Raw genomic sequence first — 25,377 nt, forward strand, 5'->3', positions numbered from 1 at the left:
AACTCACAGAGACCCACCTGCCTTTGATTCCCGAGTGCTGGGATTAAGGGCGTGCACCACCATACCCGGCTTTGAGGTCTTTCCCAAAACTAGACAAGCCCAGGATTTCAGGCCCTGACGCTACACAAGCCACCTCTGACAGCTAACTTTCATGAGTCGTCTAAAAAACAAAAAGCACCATAGTCATCTGAAAGGAGTTTGTATAGAATATATTTTACTCTTTAAAAATAAAACTTTCAGCAGCAATAGCATCTATATACAAAAATAAACATCTTCGTATAAATAATTTATATGGCAGGAGGTGGGAAGAGGTACAGAAGGCCTCCTTAGGAGTCACCAAGCAATGAAGGGCGAGGCCTGGGAGAGTGTGCTAAGCACCCTCAGGCTTGGTCCGCTGAGGTGACTGTGTGGGGCAGAAGACAGGGCTGCACTGCAGCTAGAATGCGCCTTTCACCCCAACCTGGACACACATACGTTCCATGAGGCCTATGCGTTAGGAGGCTCTCAGCCAAGCAGTAGCTGTTCTCTTTGGGTGTAAGTGTGGGGTGGCCGAGTCAGGGGAGGAGAAGCAGCGAGCAGCATAGGGCCTTCCAGGGGTCCATCGTGCATTTCACACCACACCCATTGCTTCCCAGTGACGTCACGTAGGGTCTCTGCGATTCAGATGCTCTTTCACTCAGTGGCTGGACCCGGTCCTGGTCCTCCAGTCCTGAGGCTGCCAGAGGTGTCAGCGGCTAGGGTGGCAGCGGGGGAGTACGTGGGCTCATCAGAGGCTGGGTGAATGTAGGCTCCAGGTAGTGGTGGTGGGTGGAGGGCCACAGTCATGGAGGTAGTCACTCTGGCAAAACTCTGGGGCAGGGTAGGGGGCATGCCCCACCTGAGCCCACCTCCTCCCAGTGGAGCTGCAGGGCTTAGGACCTGTGCGCTCTCCTTGTACATCTGTACCACCTGGAAGAGACCCCAGTCCCAGTGAGCCCCTTCATGGAGACCGCCACTACTGCTGACAGGCTGGGCTCCCATCAGAGCTCACAAAACAAGATTGCAAGGCTGGGCAGACCCTCTGCTCTGGGTCCTGAAAGACTAAGGCTGGTCCCACTGAAGGCCGAAGGCATTTGGTCTGTCCCTTCCCTTGCTTTACCACCCTGTCCCTTAGGGGGAGGACAGAGGGAGAGTCTGGTCACCTGTGGTGGGGGGCCCAGGATGGAGAGCAGTACAGGCAGCAGCACGAGTCCATGGAGCAGGCCCAAGAGGGTTAGCACTGTCAGCACCATGAAGAAGTACCTGGGGGGGGGGGGGAGGGGGAGGAAAGAGGGTCAGTGGCCAGGCCCCAGGCCAGGGTGGGTAGTCCCCTCTTCCTGAGCCCTCTTGTACCTTATAATGAAGTCGAAGTTGGAACCAGCGAGCATGAGCAGACCCAGCAACGTGGAGACGGCCCCATGGGCCACAGGGGCGAATGTTTGCTCTAGAGCGCAAGCAGCCCGCAGGGTCCGGCTACCCTGGGTGGTCAGGAAGCCCTAGGGAGAGAGTCCTGGAGTTCTTCTTCTGCCAGTCACAGCCAGCTCATCCAATGTCTCCAGTGGCTGTTTACCCATTCCAGGGCGCACCCAGGTCTTCCCCTACAGAAGGCCAGGTGAACTAACTTCATGGGAGTGGTCTGGAAGCATGGTTGTGTCCATTTGGTATCATTAGAGGTGTCTGGCCACACAGCAATGCCCAGATAAGTGTCAATGGTGTTTGGTCAGTCAGCTTTCGTGCTATGATGGTAAGGTTATGTCACTTGCCGAGTCTGAAACGAATACTACCTGGCCTTTTTTTTTTTTTTTTTTGGTTTTTCGAGACAGGGTTTCTCTGTGTAGCTTTGCGCCTTTCCTGGAACTCACTTGGTAGTCCAGGCCGACCTCGAATTCAGAGATCCGCCTGGCTCTGCCTCCCGAGTGCTGGGATTAAAGGCGTGCGCCACCACCGCCCGACTACCTGGCCTTTTACAAAAAAGTGTGCATGGGGCCAGCAAGATGGTTCAGTGGATACAGGTGCTTGCGGCCAAGTCTGATGACTTAAATTTAATTCCCAGGACCTACAAACTGGAAGTAGAGAACTAGCTACTGTAACTGTCCTCTGAAGACCCCCTCCCTCAAAATTAAAAATATGTAATAAAAAAATGTGTGCCAACTCCTGGCCCAGGAGGATAGACAACATGGTGATGTACTTCTCAGGGTAGCTTTTTTGTTTGTTTTTGAAACAGGGTCTTACTATGTAGCCCTGGCTGTTCTGGAACTCGCTATATAGACAGATCTGTTTGCATCTGTGTCTCAAGTGCTGGAAATAGAGGTTTGTGCCGCCATGCTTACCTTCAGGGTAGTTTTTTTTTTCTTCAAGACACGGTTTCCCTGTGTATCGCTGGCTATCCTGGAACTCACTGTGTGAACCAGGCTGGCCTCAAACTTGTTACATAGCTGGGGATGAACTCCTCCTGCCTCCACCAACCAAGTATGGGATTATAGGTGTATCCCACTATGCCCTATTCATATATTGCTTTTTTTGTTTGATTATTTGTTTGTTTGTTTTAGACAAGGTCTTTCAGGTTACTATGTATACCAGGCTGCCCTTAAAATTGTGGTGATGCTGCTGTTTTTGACTCCTGAGTGCTTGGATTACAGACATGTACTATTACACCAGCTACTATACTGTTCTTGGAATCTATTAGTATGGGGCTGTCGGGAGAAGGATGCTGTTTGTGGAGACTAAGTGGTGTGCTGGTGCTTCAGCTGGCTTGAGAATGGGAAGCTCTGGGGAGTCCTGGACCCTCTTTGGCTCTAACACATTTGTTTAGTAGAATCCCTCCTTCATACCCACATCGCTTCATACCCCATGCAATTTGAAGCCAGGCATGGTGGCGAACCCAGACACGGAGGAGGCAGAGACAGGAGGATCAGGAGTTGAAGGTTATCCCCAGCCACATGGGTGGTAGGAGGTCAGCCTAAATGACATGAGACTGCCTCAGGGAAAATAATGCTTCCTATCTTCCCTCCTTCCATTCTGCCTGTACGCCATTCCAAACAGGCCTTTGGTTTTTCTCACTACAGATGTGGCCCTCATTTGTTTACTTATTTACTGGCCATCTGGACTAATTAAGATGTAATTATTAAGGCTGGAGAGACGGCTCAGTGATTGACAGCATTGTTGCTCTTGCAGAGGACCTAGGTTCCATTCCCAGCACCCACATGGCGGCTCACAATCATCTGTTACTCCAGTTCCGGGGATCCAACACCCTCTTCTGGCCTCTGTGGGCACCAGGCAGGCACATGTGAGCAAAACACTCATGTACATAAAAAAGAAAAGTTGTAAGTAGTACAGCAGTCAATGCTTGATGAAAGAACTGGGCCCCACGTGGTGGTTTCGCACATCTGTAACAACTGCATGCAGGAGGATTAGGAGTTCAAAGTCATTCTCAGCTACAGAGTTTGAGGTCAGCCTGGCCTACAGAGCTAGTTCCAGGACAGCCAAAGCTGCCTAATAAAACCTTGTCTCAAAAACAACAACAACCAAAAAGAGAACTCAAGGCCTGCCTCTGCCTCCCTAGTGCTGGGATTAAAGGCGTGCTGCTGCCTCTATCTACCAGATGATGGAATGACAAGTCCCCGCCACTATGTCTGCCTCCGGCCCTGCCAATTCTGTTTGTTGTTGTTCTCATTGTTAGGCGGGATCTTGTTATGTAACCTTGGCTGGGCCTCCAATTCATAGAGATCTGCTCACCTCTACCTCCTGAGCGCTGCGATAAAAGGTGTGCAACCGGGGCTGGAGAGATGGCTCAGTGGTTAAGAGCACTGACTGCTCTTCCAGAGGACCTGGCTTTGATTCCCAACACCCACATGGCAGCTCACAACTGTTTATAACTCTAGTTCCAGGGGATCTGACACCTTCACACCAAAGCACACAAAATGAATTTAAATAAATCATAATTTATTTATTTATTTATTTTAGTTTCTCAAGACAGGGTTTCTCTGTGTACCTGCCATGGCTGTCCTGGAACTCGCTTTGTAGACCAGGATGGCCTAGAACTCATGGAGATTTGCCTGCCTGCCTCTGCCTCCCAAGAGCTGGGATTATAGGCCTGTGCCACCACCGCCTAGTTAAAAAATAATACATGTGTGCAACCTCTATGCCCAGTTTAACCGTTTAGATAGTTCTTAGTACACAGAGGTGATCTCACCATTTTTGTTAAATACTGATCGGTTGACCTTTCCTCCCAGGGCCTATGCTTACCAGAGCCACGTGAACTGTAAATTCAACACCAATGCCTACAGAGGCCACAAGGATCACCACAGGGATGGCACTCAGCTTGATGCCCAGGAATCCCATGATACCAAAGAGCTCCACAGTCATCATCGCCAGGACCAGCACCTGTGGAGGGCAGGCCTTACCCAGGGCTCCTGGCAGGAGGAGTGCTGGTCTGGACAGGGCAGGGTGGGTGCCACTGGGGTCTCTCCCACTCCACCCTGCAAATACTCACTATGAGGCCGGCTGTCCACGGATTGAGTGACAGCAGAGCACAGACCAGGAAGGTGCACACCAGCAAGATGCAGACCGCCAGCAGGAGGCAGCGCCGCAGCCCCAGGTACTGCTCCCAGAAGAGGAAGGGGGGGCCACTGGGGTAGGCACGCACTCCTGCCTGGCCTGCCTCTGAGCACGCCGCCCGGGCCCCTTTGATGGCTTCCACAAAGTCTGCAGTCTTTCGGAGTCCATGCAACAGAAAGGGGAACTGGGCAAACTCCAAAGGCTGGGCTGCTGGGACTGTGGAGAGGACAGAGGGACAGAGGGAGGGTGAGGGGAACAGTGGAGGGGGGGGCGCGGAGGGTCAGGGCCCGTGTGGCTGAGGACCAGGTTCTAGGTGAGCTCCCCCAGCACTCACTGCGAAGGTTCTCCCCAGTGGTATCGTATTTGTCGTGCAGCCATTCGGGAGGTGGGGGGTAGAAGTTGGCCTGAGAGGCTGCTAGGCCCAGGGGGTCACTGCTCACCCACACAGTTAGCCCCATGTAGAAGAGTTCTGGTGGAATCAGTCCCTCCTTGTCCACCAGTTTCCTTGAGGTCAGCTGTGAAGGCAGAGAAGGTTAAAGGCCTGGGCCATGAGGTCTGGAGCCCACCAGTGCTCTTTGACCGGTCCGCGCACTCCTTACCTGGTTGAAATCCAGAGGCTCCTGGGCATTCCCGGTTTGGATGAGCAGTTTGTAAGCCAGGGCGCCATCTTCAGAGCCGTTTCGGTAAGAGTGGCGGGTAATGCGTCCGGCAGCCCAGTCCTGGTCAAAGGCCGCCTGGATACCTGGAGGTACACAGGATGGGCCAGGATGGGCCTACGGCTCTAAAGACTTCGCTCTGCAGCATCCCTAGGTGCTGGTCTCTTGGTCTCTCACCTTGCAGCCAGCTGCGGTAGTAGTGCAGCCAGGTGCGGGGCGCCTGGGTGGCGGGCGGGGGCAACACGGCCTTGAGGGAGCTGAAACGCTGGTGCAGATCAAACAGGGCGCGTTGGGAGTGGGCGTAGTCAAAGCCACCCTGGGTCACCAAGGCCACCTCATACAGGGAGAAGTACCTGAGCTGGGCGCTCAGGAAGGCATGCTCCTTGGTGCCCCGAGGTACCACATCTGTCAGGGCCAGCCCATCTTGTACCAACGTGGCTCCATAGAGGCTCAGGCCCAAAAGTGCCCCAAAGATCGCCAGCACCAGGGCCTGCGGGAAGCCGGGACTAAGCAGGAAGCCCAGGGCTGCCCTCCAGCCCTCCGCCCTCCTTGGAGCCAGACATGCCGAGTTGCTGTTCTGCCGCACCTGGACTAACCTTGGCTTGTGTCTGGAGCAGTAAGGGTGCAAGCCGATAGCGGGCAAAATGGGCAAGAGTCCAGTGGGCACAGAGCAGGGACTTGCAGGCTGCTTTCGGCCTTGTCCCCTCCTCCTGGCCTAGAAGGTCCCGTGTGGACCCTCCAGGGCTGTAGAGCTCAGAGCCCAGTGGGTCGGAAGGTGGGGACATCAGGTGGGTTTGAGGAGGCAAGATGGTAACTACGTGCTGGCTGCTGGCTTCGCAGTGGGTAAAAGCTTGCACCGTGGCAGTCAGGTGGGCGACGCCCACTGGTACTGTTCTGTCCCCCAGCTCCTGGGGCAGGATCTGAATGACTTGAGCAGAGCAGGGGCTGGAAGAGTCAGAGAGAAGGGGATGAGTCATATGTTGAGGCGCAGGGGAGGGGACGGTCTAGGATGAGGCTGAGGAAGGAAAAGGGTGGGCACACGGGGACAGCACCTAGAAAAGCAGCAGAGAACATCTAGGCGCTGGCGGTGGCGGCGGCGCAGGTCGAGGCTGAGGATGGCTGGGAAGACAAGCATCACGGCTGCAAAGTTGCAGCCGACCACTATGGCTGCCTGGGGAGACAGGAAGGGATGACGGTCGGATGAGGCATGCTCCGCGCTCCGTGTCCACCCTATCCCACCTGCCCATCCATGAGGCCTCACCTGGAGGGAGAAAGCCCGCAGTGCAGGAATGGGGACCAGGACAGCCATGAAGAAAGCGACCATGTTGTTGATGGATGTGAGTGCGACACTGGTGCCCATGCGCCGCAAGCATTCACCCGTGCGCTCCTGCCAGGACAGAGCAGGGACACACTCAGGTCACAGGGAGGGCTGTGGGACTTCAAGACAGTAGGGGAGGCTCAGAAACTTGGCAGAAATGGAATTCTGATGCCACAGCAGTCCACAGTTGTCAGGTACCGGGAATGGGCATGTGCTGTTCTAAGTCTGGAATTACATGGCTCATCCTGTGCCAGCCCTCAGGACATAAACACTGCTACTATTACTCCCATTTCTACATGGAAGATGAACGTACAAAAAGGTTAATGAGCCAATCAGACAAGATTACTCAAACCAAGAGGCTCTTAGCCACTTTGATGAACTACAGATGGGCCCAGGCTGGTGGATATGTCCTTACTGGGAGAGGGGTGTCAGGTGGGGCCTTTGTGAAGGCATGTGCCAGCAGGAATATGTCATCCACGCCGATGCCCAGAGCCAAAAAGGGCAGGACCTGGAGGGGCAGAGGGGGGAAATCAATCATCTGGAGGAACCATGTAGCCTGGAGATGGCCCCCCAAAGGCTGACCCCCAGTCCTGGTCTACCTGAGTAGTAGCAGCATTGAAAGTGATGCCGAGCAGGGCACAAAGTCCAAGGCCTGAGGCCACTGCCAGGGCCACCAGCAACACCCCAGCAAGACCTACGGCACCCTGGGACTGGGCACAGTCCCACCGTAGCATCGTCACACAGGCGTAGGCCAGCTGTGGGGGACAGGACACAATCTCAGACAGGGATTTCCAGGGTGGAGACCCGCTGGAGGGGAGGCAAGGTTGCTAGACGCAGGACCCACCATGAGCAGATAGCCTCCCGCCACACGGGGGGCACTGACTTCAGAGAACTCGAGCAGGATATCGTCCAGGCTGGTGGAGGAGAAGGCGTGGATCTGCTGGGATGCATTGGCAGGCAGAGCCTCCTGGGCTAGCTGCAGAGACAGGGTGAGCGTGAGGGGACAGGAGGAAGGCAGGGCCTCAGAGAACTGGGCTTCCTCTCTGCCCACACTGACCTGCACAAAGCGCCTCTGCCAGGTCTGTAGCACTGTGCTGGCCTGCTCCTCACTCCAGCCAATGTCGTGAGTCTGGTAGTCACCCCGGAAGTGCTCATACAGCTGGCGGGGACTCATCAGCAGGAAGGTGCTCTGCAAGGCTTCTGCCCTGGTGGGGTACAGGAGTGGGAGTCAGAGCCGGCCTCAACGGTCGGTGTGGGTTTGTGGGGTGCTTTCTCCAGAGCTGCCTAGACTACAGTGTGGATTCCCAGGTCCCCTCACCAAGTCCCAGGGGAGGCCCGACCTCAGCAGCTGTCCGTGGAGATCTCTGGCTGTGCCTCCCAGCAGCAGTTCCTCTTGCCAATGCATGAACTTGTGGGAGAAGCCATGGCAGCCCCCACTCAGCTCTTGAGCCACATTGGGAGCCTAGAGGGGAATAGAAAGAAGTTTCTAAGTCTTTAGATTTTGTTTGTTTGTTTGTTTGTTTTGGTTTTTCGAGACAGGGTTTCTCTGTGTAGCTTTGCGCCTGTCCTGGAACTCACTTGGCAGTCCAGGCTGGCCTGGAACTCACAGAGATCCGCCTGCCTCTGCCTCCCGAGTGCTGGGATTAAGGGCGTGCGCCACCACCGCCAGCCTTTAGTAGTAGTATTTTTGAGACAGTGTCTCACTGTGTAGCCCTGGACAGACTGCAACTTTCTATGTAGTTCAAGTCCCTTGAAATCAAGAAAGCCACCTGTCTCTGCCTCCGGAGTGCTGGGATCAAAGGCGTGTGTCCCTTGCCTAGCTCCGTCTAGTCTATTTTGATAAGGTCTGGCCCTGAGTTTAGAGAAGGACAGGCAGCTCCTAATGGTGGCCACGGTCACAACCCCAGCACTTAAGCGGCAGAGGAGGGAGGTCCACTGTGAGTTGAGAGGCCTGGCTGTAGGAGAGGCTTAATCCGGGGGGAAAGCCCAAAAGGAAGAAGAGAAGGTGGATGGAAAGCGACGCGGGTGTGGTGGCACACACCTGTGACCCCGGCACTTGGAAAGTCGAGGTTGGAGGATCATGAGTTCAAGGCCATCCTAAACTACCCAGTGAACGGGAGGTCAACCCGAGCTACAGGGAACCCTGACAAAAACTGACAGAGCTGTGTACGTCAGTTGAACACCTAATATCTTGGTATTGGAGAGGCAGACACAGGAGGACTGCTGAAAATCTGAGGCTGACTTGATCCACATTGCAAGTTTTAGACCATCGAGGACTATATAGCAAGACCCCATTGCAAGAACCTGAAACAAGGGCTGGAGAGGAGTTCAGCAGGCTACGAGCGCCCTCCTGCTTTTCCAGAGGATCAGAGTTTGGTTCCCAGCAGCCACACTCAACATCTCACATCCACCTGCAACTCCAGCTCCTGGGGATCTGACACCCTCTTCTGGCTTCCATAGGCACCCCATATATGTATATTGCCTCCCCAAATAAATCTTTAAAGACAAAGTAAGACTAAAAGCAAGGTATAGCCCTTAATCCTAGCACTTGGGAGGCAGAGGCAGGTGTTGGATAATCTTTTTGTTCACTGTGAAGACATGTCACTCTGGTTGGTTTAAAAAACGCTGAACAGTCAATAGCTAGGCAGGGTTTCTGGGCAGATTGGATCCTGGGAAGAAGAAAGGCAGAGTCACCAGTCAGAAGAGAGATAAAACCAGGATGGGCATAATGGAGACAAGGTAATGAGTGCGTGGAAGAACACAAGATTAAAAGTATGGGTTAACTTAATTATAAGAGCTAGTTAGAAACAAGTCTGAGCTAAGGCCAAGATTTCATAATTAATACTAAATCTCCATGTCATTATTGAGGAGCAGACAGTCCTGACAAAAAATCCGCCTACAGGCAGGTGGGTCTCTGTGTCTGGGGGGGGGGGGGGGGGGGGGGGGGGGTCTCTACACAGTATGTTCCAGGCCAGCCAGGGATGTATAGTGAGACCCTGTCTTACCCCCCCCCCCCCCCACACACAAACAAAAAAAAATCCTGTCTTACCCCTGCCCTCCAAAAACAAATAAACCACATGATAACAAAGAGAAAAAGAATAAAACAAAATACTGAAAAACAAAATGAAAAGGAGAGGGGGCTGGAGAGATGGCTCAGAGGTTAAGAACACTTGCTGCTCTTCCAAGAGACCCAAGTTTGGTTCCCAGCCCCCAGGTCAGGCAGCAATGTCTGTGACTCCAGGTCCAGAGGATCCAACACTTTTGGTCTCCTTGGGTACCTACACTCACATGCACTTAGTACCCACATTCAGGCACACATACCTACAGAAGAAGAGGAGGAGGAGGAGGGGAAGAGGAGGGGAGGGAAGGAGGGTAGGAGGAGGAGAAGGGGGAGGAGAAGGAGGAGTAGTTAGTGGTGGTTGCAGTTTTTGTGCTACTTGAGGGTTCTTTAGAAGTGAATGAGAATGGAACGTGTGTGTGTGTGTGTGTGTGTGTGTGTGTGTGTGTGTGTGTGTGTGTGTGTTTCCAGAAAACGGAGGTGGGCAGAACACCTCTCAGAACATAGAAACACACAGGGAAGAAAGAAGGATGGGAAACTGTTCTCGGCAGACCTGGCAGGAACCCACCTGCCTGCTGTGGTAGTTGGGGGCACTAGGAGGGCAGTGCTGGTCATCAGGGTCCAGACAAGGTCGCCCCATGTAGGCCTGGCCCACCTGTGCTTTTTCGAGCAGCTCCCGGAAGCCTTCCAGAGAGGCGAAGGGGCCCAGCTCCTCTAGCAGCTGCTGGGGATCCAGGTTGGTCCACTGGATATCAGGACGGCCCCTGGGGAAAGCCGGTGGTTAATGAAGATCAGAAATCAATGCCTGCCCCCGACTGTGGCCGTGGGCCCCTGCTTCACTCCAAGGACCTCTTCCACGAGGACAGTGGGCAAAGCTTGGGCTGCCTCCGCTACCAAGCTGCTGCGGTGAGCTTTGGCCACTAAAGGGGCTGAGACAGACCTTAGATATGTGATTGATATGTGGACAGGTCCAGAAAAGCCTTACTAGTCTACACTACGTTGACCCTTGGTCCTAACCTATATCCAGACACGCACCTGCAGCTAACAGGCTTTCTTTTTAATCCAAGCAACAATTCAGTTGACCGTCAGCTACCTCGAGGAGCAAAGTCTCTAGAGAGCTTTGCCTGAGGATCTGTGTTCTGTCTAAACCAGACAGGCCCTCTTTCCCTTCAGAGGTGAGGAGAGGCAGGTGGAGAGCCTTGGGCAGCCCAGGCTGCTCCTGTTGGCAAGGCTTTCACCAGGCTTTTCATTCATGCCCCCACACATCTCCTTTCTGTGTGTGGGGTGTGGGGGGTGGGGTGGGGAGGGGGGAGTCCCTGGCAGGAGATGAAACAGGGCTCCAGGGGCTGGGGCAGCACTCACGGCAGGTAGGCAGAGCCTCCTTGGAGTTTGGCTCCCTCCCAGAAGCAGTCAAGCGGGGTGAGGATCACACATGGAAACAGCTTCTCAATCATCTGCCAAGGACACCCCAGGTCGCATTGGTCCCGCCCCTAGGATACCCTCTGCAATCCTCCCAACATCCCTACCCCCAGTGGAGTCCCTGAGCCTTCCCACAGTGCCTCTACCCAGCACTTGGGAACAGTCTGGGGTACTCACCCGCTCAATCATTCCATTTTCAATAAGCGGAACGCCTGACTTGTAGCAGATTTTATTCAAATCCCAGGACCTGCAACAGCCAGGGCACAGGTGACCAGTAGAAGAGGGACCCCGTTCTGGAACTTCCACAGCATGCATCGTGCCCAGCCTCCCAGGGCTCAGCCAGACTTACTTCCCATAAAGTGACACTTGTACTTTACTGGCTGTGAGGGCTGCCTGGAGGTGAAGGCCCAGGGCCTCGGGGGTGAGGACGCTTCCCCCTTCCTGGCGTGCAGTCTGAATCAACATCTGAGAGGTGTAGGCAGCCTCCTCTCCCAGTTTCTCTTTGGTGTAATGCAGCTCCCGGCTCACCCGGCTGTCCACTGCCAGAGCAAAGGGAAAAGGCTGGGGGAAGGGCCCAGGTAGGCCAGAGCTCTGAGAAATGGGGTCCCCAAATATCTGAGGGCCCCAGGCCAGGAAATGCTGTGGAAGGGTCTCTGCCTTCTCCTTGGTGGGCTTACTGCCCAGACGGATAGCCCCTGCCCCAGCAATCTCCTGCCCCTCTTCTTCTTCTTCTTCTTCTTCTTCTTCTTCTTCTTCTTCTTCTTCTTCTTCTTCTTCTTCTTCTTCTTCTTCTTCTTTTTGGTTTTTCGAGACAGGGTTTCTCTGTGTAGCTTTGCGCCTTTCCTGGAACTCACTTTGTAGACCAGGCTGGCCTCAAACTCACAGAGATTCGTCTGGCTCTGCCTCCCGAGTGCTGGGATTAAAGGCGTGCGCCACCACCGCCCGGCTCCTGCCCCTCTTCTTAGTCAGCAGGACTCTATGGTGGTCTAGAGTTCCAGCATGACCCAGATTGGTGGGGTTCAAAGCAAAGGCTTGAAAAATTGAATAGGTGTAACTCAATGGTAGAGTGCCCGCACAGGATGTGCATGGTCCTGGGTTCAAAAGGGAAATATCAGTGTGAGCTGGGCTTTCAGGGTTATAGGAACAGCCAGGTAAGGTGCTCTCAGCCCCACTCTGCTTAGCTGGACAGGGCAAGGAGGGCCCACAGGGGCCTGTGGGGAGTAGAGGCTGCTTCTAGTTAGGGGCACAGGGTGGTGACGGCAGCATCTGGTAATGACGGACCCTGCAGCCCATGTGCAAGGGGGAGAGTCAGTCTTCAGTGTCACACTTCAAGATGGGCCCTGGCTCCCGTGCCTGAAGAGGTGAAATCAAGGAGGGCCAGAGACCCAGACCCCATTCCTGGGCCTCACTGACAGCCACGCCTGCCTTGGCTTTCTCGATCCCCGCATCCCTCAAGTTTTACATTGTGCTACCCATGGAGTTACGTCGTGCAACTGGGACTTGAGAAAGGAAGGGATATTTTTGTTGTCTTCCCGTCCCGTCTGTGTCCTACCCCCATCCCCCCATGCTAAGAAGGGACATTTTGAGGGCGATATGACCTATGATTTGGAGGAGGGTGAGGGCCACAGCAGGGCACTGTGGGTTTGGTCTGTGCTCGGGCTCAGTTTGGCTTCTACTTGCCTGGCGGCCTTTCTGGCTAGCCACCGTCGCCCTCAGGGATCCACCTTCACCTGCTCCCTGCCTTTTGTTTTTTACCCCCTCACTCTGTGGCCCTGGCTGGTCTAGAACTCACCGGGTAGCCAGGATGGTCTCAAACTAGGGACAGTCCTCCTACCTCTACTTCCCAAGTGCTGAGATTACAGGTGTAGGCCACCATTCCCAGTAGCCAATCTCTTTTTCACACAGGCTCACCTCACTCACCCAGATTTCCATGCATGCTCAATCCCTTATGCCATCCCTCATGAATAGTCGAGTACGGCCACACTGCTTTTCTTTTCTTTGTTAAGATCTATCTATCTATCTATCTATCTATCTATCTATCTATCTATCTATCATCTATCTATCTATCCATCATCTATCTATCTATCATGTATACAGTGTTCTGCCTTCATGTATGCCTGCAGGCCAGAAGAGGGCACCAGAGCTTGCCGGGAACTGAACTCAGGACCCCTGGAAAAGCAGTCACTGCTCTTAACCTCTTAACCTGAGGCACTTCTCCAGCCCCTGGCCACTGCTTTTCTATCCAGGCCATTTACCCTTCTTCCCCACCCACCGATGTCCCCAGTCTACACTGCAGTATTTACTCCACCAGGCTAGTGGCTGCCAGACGGGAGGCAGGAGGACAGGACAGAGAGAAGGGCCCCTGTAAGTGAGGACACAGAGGCGAGGGAGAAGGAAGAAACTGGGGGAGACATGATAAGAAAGCAGGGAGAGAACACAACTTAAAATTCACGAGCAAGACTAAAGAATCCTCCCGATAAAATGCGGACAGAAAAGACAAATGTCAGCTGACAACCGAGAACAGATATCAGGGCAGGCAGAGAGAACACACTGTCCATGGGAGAAGGCAGTGGGTCCGGGGATAAGAACAAAGCTCTCTTCAGGCCTGACCCCAGGCCCAAGCCGTGTCTTTTTTTTTTTAAGATTTACTTATTACGTATACAGTATTCTGCCTGGATTTATGCCTGCAGGCCAGAAGAGGGCACCTGAATGCATTATAGATGGTTGTGTGCCACCATGTGGTTGCTGGGAATTGAACTCACGACCTCTGGAAGAGCAGAGGTCTCTAGCCATCTCTCCAGCCCTGATAGTCCGTGTCTTGACAAATTACTCTCTCTCAGCCTCAATTCTCACCTTTATATATTTATTTTAAAATACTAAAAAATATTTTTTTAGGTTTATTATTTTATGTGCACAAATGTTTTGTCTGCATGTACGTATGTGCAACAGGTGCCTGTCTGGGGCCCTTAGAGGTCACATCCTCTGGAACCCGAGTTACAGATGGTTTGAGCCACCATGTGGGTGCTGGGAATCGAACCTGGATCTTCTGTAAGAGTAGTCAGTGCTCTTAACCACCAAGCCATCTCTCCAGCCCAGTTTACTCATGTTAAATAAGGCTGGGTGTGGAGGCTCCCCCCTGCAAGTCCAGCACTTCAAAAGTTGAGGCAGGAGGACTGGTGTTGAATGTCATGGGCTCACAACAGCCTGGCTACACAGTGAGCTAACCAACCAAACAACCAAAAAACAACCAAACAACCAAAGAGGCAGAGAGTGCCACCTTGGTACTGTTAGAATAAAGGCACGCCAAAGACCTAGGGAATGACTGCACACCAGAGGGCAGAGATGGAATTGTAGGCAGTGGCTGTTGGAAGAGAAATGACATGACAGAAAATGGAGGCGGAACCAGGGGGAGAAATGACTGTGGATGGCTGGGAAAGCAGCAGGAAGGCGGGAAAAACAGAAAATTAGTGCATCTGCTAGGCTGGTTCCTTTACAAACGGGGATATAACTGGCTAACCAGTGTACACTCTCCCCTAACTCTACTCTAACGGCACATGCCAGGCAAGGGCTCTGTCCTTAGGTACATCCCTCTAATCTACTACTTTTTTTTTTCTTCCTTTTTTGGAGAGAAGGGCTCATGTAGCTCAGGCTGGCTTTGAACTTGCTATGTTGCTATGTAGTTGAGGATGACTGGGTACTAATAATCTTCCTGCCTCCTGCAGAGATAAACATGCCTGGTTATATGCAGCTGGGAACCGACCAGGGCTTTCCGAGAGCTGGAAATGCGCTCTCCCAACTGAGCTATACCTCATGTCTGCACCCTACCACGCCTTTTGTTTTTTGCAATGGGGCCTCAAGTAGTTAGGCTGGCCTCAAATTTTCTATGTAGCCAAAGCCGGTACTTAAGTAGCTGAGGTAGGACTGCTGAGTTTAAGGCTAACTTGAACTACTGTGTAAGATCCCATTTGAACAGCTAAACGGCAATGAATTACTATCTACTAAATCAACAAACATTTAAAATTGACAGCATTGCTGTATTATAGAGGTTCACCATGGACTGTAATTTGGTACGTTATTTCAGTATTAATGTTCACAAGCACTAGTCCAAAAATTTTGTCTGTAAAGGCCTAAGAGCTATTGTAGGGACTCAAGTCTTGTGATCGAGACAGGAACCTTAGATGACCTGACTCTAGTGCTATGCACTATTAAAGGTTTGGGGTTTTGATACTGCTAAAAGAGAGCTAGTGGGCTACAGAGTTGGCTCAGAAGTTAAGAGCACTGGCTGTTCTTTCAGAGGAGCGGGGTTCAATTCCCAGCGCCTACATGGCAGCTTACAGCTGTCTGTAACTCCAGCTTCAGAGGGTCTGATACCTTCTGGACTCTGAAGGCACTTGGCATACACGTAGACAAACACCCATGCACATAAAAAAAACCCCAAATAGCCGGGCGGTGGTGGCGCACGCCTTTAATCCCAGCACTCGGGAGGCAGAGCCAGGCGGATCTTTGTGAGTTCGAGGCCAGCCTGGGCTACCAAGTGAGTTCCAGGAAAGGCGCAAAGCTACACAGAGAAACCCTGTCTCGAAAAAACCAAAAAAAAAAAAAAAAAAAAAAAAAAACCCAAATAAATAAAAGAGTGAGCCAGGGAAGAGCCATAACAAAGCTGAAGAAGTGATCGATCAGACAGCGGAGGGCCTGGAGTGTGTACGGGGCTCACAGAAGAGCCGAGGCTCTGCAGGATCTGGTAGGAGGCAAGGACAGGAAGGCCCCAAGCCGGGACGGGACTGAAGTGGCCAGATTTCTGTGTACCCCAGGGGGCGATGTGGAGGCAGATTGGAAGGCAAGGCCAATTCATTTCCTTAGCTTCTTTGCTAGATGACTGATTTTACTGGGTATCCTCAGAAAGGCCACTGATTAAGGATGCCTGGATTTCTCTCTAGCCCTACAGGGCAAAAAACACATTTTCTAAGGTGCCAATCACAGAATCACATTGTATTTTGCTAACTGAAGGATTTACCAGTAATATAATTTTGGCAAGTAAACAGGAAATTGTCTTGGAAGTTTCTCAAAATTTTTTCACTCTATCTATCTATCTATCTATCTATCTATCTATCTATCCATCCATCCATCCATCCATCCATCCATCCATCCATCCATCCATCCATTAACCCACCCAAAACACATTTTCTAAGGTGCCAATCACAGAATCACATTGTATTTTGCTAACTGAAGGATTTACCAGTAATATAATTTTGGCAAGTAAACAGGAAATTGTCTTGGAAGTTTCTCAAAATTTTTTCACTCTATCTATCTATCTATCTATCTATCTATCTATCTATCTATCTATCTATCCATCCATCCATCCATCCATCCATCCATCCATCCATCCATCCATCCATCCATTAACCCACCCATCCTCCATAGTATAGAACCTAGGCTACATATGTCAGTACTTCTAAGTATGTATGTGTATGCCTGTGTGCATGCGTGTGTATGTGCCTGTGTGTGTGTGTGTGTGTGTATACTTCTGTGTGTGTGTGTGTGTGCATGCGCCTGTGCATGGTATGTGAAGGCCAAAGGTTAATATCCTGGTGTCCTCTTCTATCACTCTCCATTTTTTGAGACAGCTTCTCTTGCTGAACCTGGATCTCACATTTTTGCTGTATCACTGGCCAGTGAGGCCCAGGATCCACAGAGTCTGCTCTGCCACCCCAGTGCTGGAGTTATGGATGTGCGCCCCAGGGCCTTTGCACAGGTGTTGGGAATCGGAAGTCAGATGCACAGGCTTGTGTAGTGAGCAAGCACTTTGTCCACCGAGCCACTTCCCCAGTCCTGACACCTCGAGACACCATTTCAATAAACTGCCAAAGCTGCTCTTAAACTCACTCTGTAGCTCAGGAAGTCCTCAAACTATCTCAGTCCACCAAGTAACTCAGATTATTGGCCTGTGCAAACAGATCCAGCCTTCATCACTTAAAGAGATGCAGAAGTGGGGAGATCATTCAGCTTGCCAACCTTTGACCCCCAGGACTACATATAACTGAGTGTGGTGGCACACATCTGTAACCTCAGCACTTAGAAGGGCACAAAAGGCTGGGCAGTGGTGGCGCACGCCTTTAATCCCAGCACTCGGGAGACACAGGTAGGTGAATCTCTGTGAGTTCGAGGCCAGCCTGGGCTACAGAGTGAGTTCCAGGAAAGGCACCAAAACTATACAGAGAAACCCTGTCTCGAAAAACCAAAAAAAAAAAAAAAAAAAAAAAAAAAAGAAGGGCACAAAAGCCGGAGAATCAAGGTTATCCCTCAGTAAGAAGAAGTTCAGGGCCAGCCTGGACTACAGGGGACAGGATCTGCCTATGTACCCCTGGCTGGCTCTCAACATACTCCTGCCTCTGCTTCTACGCGTGTCCAGAGTGACTTAGCTTCCTTGTCTTTTCCTCCTCTTACTCCTCCATCATCATCATTTGGCCCAGGCTGGCCTTGAATTCACGATGTAGCTGAGGCTAGCCTCGAACTACTGATCCTCCTGCTTCCATCTCCCTGGTGCTGGGATTGTATGTGTCACCATGTCCAGGAGCAGGAGCTTCTTGGGATAAGCCCGAGGACAAGTCTGATGTGCTGAAGACAGCAGAGAAAAAAAAGAACCCGGGTCCTGGCTGATGTCTGCCAGACTAATCACCCGGAATTCTCTATTGCCAAATCTCCTGTTACAAGAATAAAACCTCAGCCTTCTTCCTTCCTGTCCTACGGACCCCCTTCTCTCTTTCATGTGGCTACAAGGACTCCTAATGATATAATTAGTGTGTTTTTCGGAAGACTGAAAAGGTCTTAACTCTGGCACCATCACAGGGGTGGAAAGGAAGGGTTAGTTGTGTAAGGGACCATTAAAAGGGAGGGACCAGTAATGAGTGAGAACTGAGATCAGCTCCTAGGCATTTAGCTTTGAGCTGCTGCTGGCCCCACCAACAGGTGCGTGATCACCTCCTGCCCTCACATCCACTGGCTGGCTGCTCCTGTCTTCCAGTCAGGCTCCATGCTATCATTTGTCGTTTACAGAACTATCTATTTGTGAGTGCATGTGTGCAGGTGTGCATGCCTGTGCCCACATGAAGAAGGCAGAAGAGGATCAGGAGTCTGTCTCCTGGAAGCTGTTTTCTTGGCTAGGCCTGAAGCCAGCAAATCCTGGAGACCCTCCATTCCTCTGATGCTGGGGGTTACTGGTGAGTGTGTGTGTGACACTCAGCTTGTCACATGGGTGCCGGGATCTGAACTCCGACCCTCAAGATTGCACAGCAAATGCTCTTAGCTACCAAGACCTCTTTCTATTCCCTCCACGTTATTTTTTCAGACAAGGGATCGGCCTGAGCCTGCGGCTCATGGTCGCAGGGAGACTAGGGGGCAGTCCCACAATCTGCCTGTCCCACTCACCCAGTGCTGGGGTTACAGACGTGCACGCCATGTCTGGCTTCTATGTGGATGTGGGGATCTGAACCTGGGTTCTCATGTTTGTACAGGAAGCACTTTCCTCACCAACTTGTCTCTCCAGCCCCATAACTACCTACTTTTGGACCCTTAGTTTTAAGTAGACCAAGGTAGTGGTGTTTGATCCCTAGCTACTGCCTACCCCCCCCCCAAAAAAAAAATTCAGGAAACTCTGCTCACTGAGGTTCTGCTCCCCCTACTTCCGTCCTAGCAAAACCAGAAACAAGAAAGTCTCTTCGCCTCTCAACTTGATCAGCTCCTCATTGGGAAGGGCATTAAATGAGGAGACTCAACTACAGAGCTATAGAGAAAAGATCATGTCAGGGTCACTGCTGAGACAGGGATCCTACTAATCTCAATACAAAGGAGTCTACGGCAGGAGGATCCCAAGGTCAAGGTCACCTGCATGACCCGGGGAGGCCATAGCCCCTAAAGCCTAGGAATCAGCTCCCATCCCCTTACTCCTAACAACAGCAGGACCTGGCAGGGACGAGTCCCGCCTTTGATGGAGGGCAGGAGGGAGATGAGTCAATGTGGATGTTCAAGCAGTGTTTAATTGGGGAAGATCGGGGGCGGGGGTGGGTGGGGGGGGAGGCAGAAAGAGGAAGGGAAGGGAGGGAGACTCACTTTATTGTGGCAGGATATTCAAAAGTCATTTGGGACCACCCAAGCAGCAGCGGTTTGTGTGGGCGCACACATATATGCGTGTATGCACATGTGTGTCCTGATGCTGGGGGCAGGCTGGCAGGCAGGAAGAAACATCTGCTGTGGACCCTAGGGCTGTCTTAAGAGTGTGAATGCTTAAGAATCTGCAGAGGGCTCGGGGGAGGGTGGAGATGGGGTGTGGGAGCCCAAGACACAGAAAGGCTCCAAGAAACATCTGCTCTGTATCCTAGGACTTGCCAGCATTTGAAATAACTCAAGGGTGTGAGACTGCGACCTGGGACCTGCCTTGGGTGTGGGCCAGGGCTGGGGAGGTCTGGGGAGGCCACAAATGCAGATTTCCCAGGGAGAACAAGAGTAGGCCCTGACTTTGTCAAACAGCCGCCATATGAAACCAGGCATCAGGGAAGAACAGAGGCATGCTGAAATTATTAATTGCTTAATGCTTCCATTGGGAAGTGGGGATTTGATCTCATTTGACCCTGACGATTGCATTAGAGTGCAGTCTAGGTTACGTCTCCACTACATGGCTGCAGGGGCCTGGGTGCCTGAGATTTCTACCCAGAAGTCCAGGCAGATGCTTTGATCAAGGGTTCCTATCCTTCCAGACCTAACTTTTCTTTTTCCTCTGGCTCGCCCCCTTCCCAGTGTCGGGGATCAAACTTAGCCAGGGTCTTGGGCATGCTAGACAGGCAGTCTGCCACCAGCTACATCCCTAGAGATCTTCCTTCTGGCTGTCCTTTTGTCTCTGTCTCTCTGAGACAGGCCACTGTTGAATTCCTAGACTGAAAGCAATTCTCTTGCCTCAACCCCTTGAGTAGCTAGAATGGCAGTCCTCACTTCCAGTTTCCTGGTCTCTCCCTGCCTTCTCTTACACAACACAACTACACTCTGCTCTGTTTTGTATGGAACTTATCCCAGCACACACTTTACTTTCTTTGGCTACTGAAAAAATGAGTCTTGTTCCACTTCTTAAACTCTGATGTACAATTAAAAAAAAAAAAAAGGCTCACTAGTGCTGGTAGCACACACCTTTAATCCCAGCACTGGGGAGGCAGAGGGGGGTGGATCCCTGGATCTTTGAGGCCAGCCTGGTCTACAGATTAAGTTCCAGGACAGCCAGGGCCACACAAAGAAACCCTGTCTCACAACAAAACAAAACAAAACAAAGTAGGCTAGCTATAAATGCGAAATAAACACACATACATAGTCAAAGATAAATATTCTGTAAGCTTATTCATAGGATGCTACCGCCTAGAGGTGTCCATTTATGGGTGAGAGAGGTAGGTGTGAGACTGAGGATACAGCTTGATAGTAGAGATGTGCCCTGGGTTCCATTCACAGCACTGAGGGAGAGTGGGGGAGAGGTAGGCATTCTCCAACATGCCCAGATACACAGGCTCTGATCGGGAGATGCCCTTCCAGATCCTTGACCAGGCAGGCCCGCGGGGGCTCAGTGGCCAGCTCCTCATCCTGACTTTTTTTTTTTTTTAGGTTTTCGAGACAGGGTTTCTCTGTGTAGCTTTGTGCCTTTCCTGGATCTTGCTCTGTAGACCAGGCTGGCCTCGAACTCACAAAGATCCGCCTGGCTCTGCCTCCCAAGTGCTGGGATTAAAGGCGAGCGCCACCACCGCCCGGCCTCATCCTGACTTTTGTCTTGAGCTCCACAGAGCAAAGCAGCTATGGCCAGTGTAACTCACCTTCTACCCAAAGCTGCTCCAAGTCTGTCTCAATTACGGCCACTCGGAGACCCAGTGCCAGAGCCCCAAAGGCTACCAGTCCCAGGAAGAGCACTTTGCCACAGTGTCTCTGGATCCTGCACCCCAGGGAGAAGAGTAGGCCTTGGAAGTAAGCGCGAAGCCAGAGAGGAACCTGCAGGCTTCCAGCTAGGATCTGAGATGGAAAGAGAAGGGTCAGCCAGGTGTCAGAGTAACAATGCAGAATCCTTCCCTTCTCTCTCTCTGTCAAGTCCTGGTTTCCTGACTTCTGGATGCACGGCAGGAAGCAGCTACGGATAGATGCTTCAAACTGAAGATTTAACTCTCTTCCGCTGTGCCTTCTCCACAAGCACACCTGAGAATGCCCATTTTTTGAGCGTTATGAGCCATGCACACACACTAGCTGTCAGTTGGGCACAGAGGCGAACCCAGTAGATGATAAGAAATAAGCTAACACATCACTTGATAGTTCTAACTTGTCTTCACAGATCCAGTTAACACTTGACCTGTAAACATCACACCACCCCGGAGAAGTTCAAGTGACAGACACAACCCCCGCTTCTTCTAGCTTCTCTTTTACTCACCTGAGGAGCTGCGGACCGAGCTGGAGGTGTGTAGCCTGGAGGCAGCTCTCCAAGGGTCAGCGGCCGAACCATGCTGGTGAGGATGGGGGGCGCGAACGCCCCCAACCTGCGTTATCTGAGCGCGGCCATAGGTTAGCTCGGCCCCTTGTGCCGTCTGGGGGATTCGGCTGGGGATTCCTAGGGGTCGCGAACGTGCGGTCGTGGGTGAGACGCGGGTGCAGACGCACAGGAGCAGCCTGGAGCGGCGGTGCGGGGTGGTGCAGGCCCGCAGCGCTAAGTCCCGCTGGATCCGTGGGCCGCGGTCCAGAGTGGGCTCCGCGTGTGGGTGGAACCGGCTGGCTGAGAAGCACCTCACAGCTCAAGGTGGCGACTGCGGGTCTCGGGAAGCAGCAGGAGTCTCAGAAAAAGGAGCGGGCCGGGGTGACGCCCTCCCATTGGCTGAGCGGGCCGCAAATTACCCGCAGCCCGGCTGCCGGATCCGTTGCTAGGTAACGGCGCCGCAGGGGGCGGGGCAGGAGACCACCCAGGCAGGGCCACCCCTTGCCTCGCCTCCCTAGCTCGCCTGCCCGCCCGCGGGGGCCCAAGGGGAGGAGAAGGGGGGGAGATCCTGGAGGCGCTAGTCGCTGGCCAAGTGTCAGTCAGGATGTTGAGAAAGGGAGTGTGCTGGTCCCCTTTGGGCCACCCTTTTTTCCTGACCCAGCGCAACCCCAAAGACCTCCTTTCCACTCTCTCCATGTAGGCCAGAGTCATCGCTCTAAAATGCAAATCTCACGATTGTTCCAAAGCCCAGGACCCTGCACCATCCAACTATAACGAAAGCCTTTTCTCTCATAAGTGCCTCACACCCACTCAGCTGCCGTCCCGTCCCGAATTGCCCTCAGTAATTTCCTAAACCCACCATGTTGTTCACGTATTCTTGCCTTTGTACATGTTGGGGCCCCTTTGTCTTGGCAGATAAACTTCAAACCTGAACTTGAATCAATCAGTCCAAACTTTTGGAAGACTTCCTTGACTCCCTTTCGCTCTTGGTGGATAATTGCTTTTTTTCTTTATGGTTCTTATTAACACTCAGTTTATTTGTGTACTGTATCTTTAAAATTTTAATTAAAAATGTTTTTTAGAGACAAGTTCTCAGGTAGCTCAGGTTGATCTTGAACTCCTGGCCCTATTGCCTCCACCTCTCAAGTTCAGGGATTATACAGGCCTGTATTGGCTCGGCCTGTCTTATTATTGTATTTGTGATGACATAACTTATGCACAGCAACTGAAAGTCTTTCCCCTGCTAGAAAGTGAGTGGTGCTCAACAATAAGAGTTGAAGAAACCAGGTGTAAATGACAGGAGATGAGAAGAGAGCTTGTTTGTTAAATGTCTAGCTTTCCCATCTGATTGTGCTGTTCTGTTTGCTCCTGGTTGATAAACTCTGATATGGCATAGGAGGGTAAAAATCAATAACTAATACGGAAAGTTTGGGAAAGAAGCTGGGCATGGTGGCATATACCTTTATTCCCAGCACTTAGGAGGCAGAGGGAGGTGGATCTCTTGTGAGTTCCAGGCCCCAACCTGGTCTACATAGAGAGCTCTGGGCCAGCCAGGGCTACCTAGAGAGCCCCTGTCTCAGAAAACAAACAAAACAAAGTTTGGGGGGGAAAAAGACTGCAATAAATCTATTATTCTGATACCGCTAACACATTTGGCTAGCCTCTTGCTCAATCTTCCAGACTTTTTAATCACTGAATCATAAATATTTCATGTTACTACACAGGCTTTCCATCAATCATTTGCAGAATGCCCTTAGGACAGATTCCCAGAAATGGGGTTGTTTGGGTCAAAAAGCATAAATATGTTTTTGGTCTTGCTACATACAGCCAAACTTTTTGAAAACTTGTGTGAATTAACATCAGCTCTAGGGTTTAGTCTTAGGGAAATAGCAGTTGGGTTGAGGGGTGGGGTCCTAAGGAGAGATTAGTGCATCTGTCTACAATACTATGGCTGACCCTGAGGCTGACTGGCACCTGGACATGAAAGGAAGCCTGGGGGCTGGAGAGAGAGCTCAGTAGTTAAGATCACCTTTTGGCTTTTGCAGAGGACCTGGGTTTAGTTCACCAGAACCCACAATGGAGAGTTCACAACTGCCTGTAACTCCAGCGCCAAGAGAACCTTCTGGCCTCCTAGGGCAACTTCATACACATGATAAACATACAGGTACCCAGGCACATACACAAAAATAAAGATAAATATTAAAAAAAAGACAGTAAGCCTGTGTGCACAGTACTTTTCCCCGTCATATGAAGAAGGCCTCTGCAGAGAAAGTGTACTCCTAGCAAGACTCTGGAAATAGAAACAGCTCTAAAGTGGGCTTTATAGGACTCCTACATTGATCTTGGGGCTATAAAGACAGGAATTGCTTGGAATAAGCAGAGTGGCATTATAATGCCAGGACAGATCTGGCATTTCTTGAGATCTTTCTTTTTTTTACCAGATTCTGCAAACTAGAGGTCCATAGAGAAATAGGTGTGTAGTCACCTCAGCCTCGATTCTGCTTCCATCACCAGCTGACTGCTGCTATCAACTGCCAGTTGTGGCAAAGTCATAGCATTTTTTTTTAAAAGATGGCCATATGTAGTTGAGTGTGTCTCAAGCTCTGCTCCTTCTGTCTCAGCCTCCTAAATATTGGGATTATAGGCATGCATCATGACAGTTAGCTTGGGCTTTTGACACACAGACTCATGTAGTTAAGGTTGGCCTTCAGTAAGGTTGGTCTTGAAAGGAGGATTGCAGGTATAACCACACTGGGGCTTTCTATGGATGCTTCTGAAAGAGGTGCAGTGTCAGAACTATTGCCAGAAACCATGTGATTAGCAGGAATAAGATAAAGATGCCTGGCCGGGCATGGTGGCACATGCTTTTAATCTCAGCACTTGGGAGGCAGAGGCAGGCAGATCTCTGAGTTCCAGTCAGCTTGGTCTACAGATCCAGTTCCAGGACAGCCAGGGCTACACAGAGAAACCCTGTCTTGAAAAATAAAACAGAGCCGGGCAGTGGTGGCGCACGCCTTTAATCCCAGCACTCGGGAGGCAGAGCCAGGTGGATCTCTGTGAGTTCAAGGGCAGCCTGGTCTCCAAAGCGAATTCCAGGAAAGGCGCAAAGCTACACAGAGAAACCCTGTCTTGAAAAACCAAAAAAAAAAAAAAAAAAAAAAGAAAAAAGAAAAATAAAACAGGGGCTGGGAGATGACTCAGTAGTTAAGAGCACTGGATGCTCTTCCAGAGGTCCTGAGTTCAACTCCCAGCAACTATATTACATGGTGGTTCACAACCATCTGTAATGAGATATGATGCCTCTTCTGGAGTGCAGGTGTACATACAGACAGAATGCTGTAGCTGTATGCATAATAAATAAATCTTTAAAAAAAAAAACTAGAAAAAAACAAACAAGAAGATAAAGAAGCCGGGCTGGAGAGATGGCTCAGCAGTTAAGAGCACTGACTGCTCTTCCAGAGGGCCCGGGTTCAATTCTCAGCATCCACATGGCAGCTCACAACTGTCTGTAACTCCAGTTCCAGGGGACCCAACGCAGACATACACACAGGCAAAACACCAATGCATATTAAAAAAAAAAAAAAAGATAAAGACGCCTGCTTCCATGTGAACAGGGTGTTTCACTGTTACGGCTATTGGGTGTGGGTCTGTGTTTGGGCTCAAACCTGAGACATTCCCCAAAGAATAACAGAAGGGAAGAGCAATCATCTCCAAGGATTAACTCTTAATTACCTATTAGTGAGCTAAACATGCCTACTCTTTCAATGAGCTCTGGGGGTTGGAAGCCTTTTTTTCTTTTTTGGATTTCCAAGACAGGGTTTCTCTTTTGTAGCCCTAGCTGTCCTGGAACTTGCTCTGTAGACCAGGC

At 51.4% G+C, this 25,377-nt stretch overlaps 1 protein-coding gene across 6 annotated transcripts; it reads right to left on the reverse strand.

Moving 5' to 3' along the window:
- Positions 1 to 190: 190 nt before the first annotated feature.
- Ptch2 (patched 2) lies at positions 191 to 24,584 on the reverse strand. Of its 6 annotated transcripts, XM_052717514.1 has the most exons (23): positions 21,471 to 24,582; positions 20,869 to 21,061; positions 11,376 to 11,565; positions 11,204 to 11,273; positions 10,970 to 11,061; positions 10,176 to 10,371; positions 7,890 to 8,011; positions 7,607 to 7,754; positions 7,394 to 7,525; positions 7,149 to 7,304; positions 6,965 to 7,057; positions 6,493 to 6,618; positions 6,284 to 6,402; positions 5,818 to 6,176; positions 5,585 to 5,721; positions 5,409 to 5,496; positions 5,175 to 5,317; positions 4,910 to 5,090; positions 4,511 to 4,791; positions 4,264 to 4,401; positions 1,372 to 1,514; positions 1,182 to 1,281; positions 191 to 948 (listed from the first exon to the last, which is right to left on the reverse strand). In XM_052717514.1, the coding sequence occupies exons 1-23, from the start codon at positions 21,540 to 21,542 to the stop codon at positions 673 to 675; spliced, it is 3,555 nt and encodes a 1,184-aa protein (XP_052573474.1). In that variant the 5' UTR covers positions 21,543 to 24,582; the 3' UTR covers positions 191 to 672. The 6 variants fall into 6 exon arrangements, 5 of the variants coding, with proteins under 5 accessions (XP_052573474.1, XP_052573473.1, XP_052573475.1 ...); XM_052717513.1 differs by having other exon boundaries at positions 5,409 to 5,721; positions 5,828 to 6,176; positions 21,471 to 24,581; XM_052717515.1 differs by lacking the exons at positions 191 to 948; positions 1,182 to 1,281 and having other exon boundaries at positions 1,402 to 1,616; positions 5,409 to 5,721; positions 5,828 to 6,176; positions 21,471 to 24,584.
- Positions 24,585 to 25,377: the final 793 nt, after the last annotated feature.

The sequence above is a fragment of the Peromyscus californicus genome, unplaced genomic scaffold (genome assembly GCF_007827085.1).
Source record: "Peromyscus californicus insignis strain IS unplaced genomic scaffold, ASM782708v3 Scaffold_5__1_contigs__length_169319896, whole genome shotgun sequence".
NCBI lineage: Eukaryota > Metazoa > Chordata > Mammalia > Rodentia > Cricetidae > Peromyscus > Peromyscus californicus.

Bases quoted from the DNA above. Each gene is read 5' to 3' on its own strand.
- Ptch2 (XM_052717513.1), bottom strand. From the start codon at position 21,542: ATGGTTCGGCCGCTGACCCTTGGAGAGCTGCCTCCAGGCTACACACCT. The intron at 7,305-7,393 runs GTGGGTCCTGCG...TGTCCCCCACAG, and splicing joins CGGGAGGCTATCTGCTCATG to CTGGCCTACGCCTGTGTGAC. The intron at 6,619-6,964 runs GTAAGGACATAT...CTGTCCTGGCAG, and splicing joins CACCTGACACCCCTCTCCCA to GAGCGCACGGGTGAATGCTT.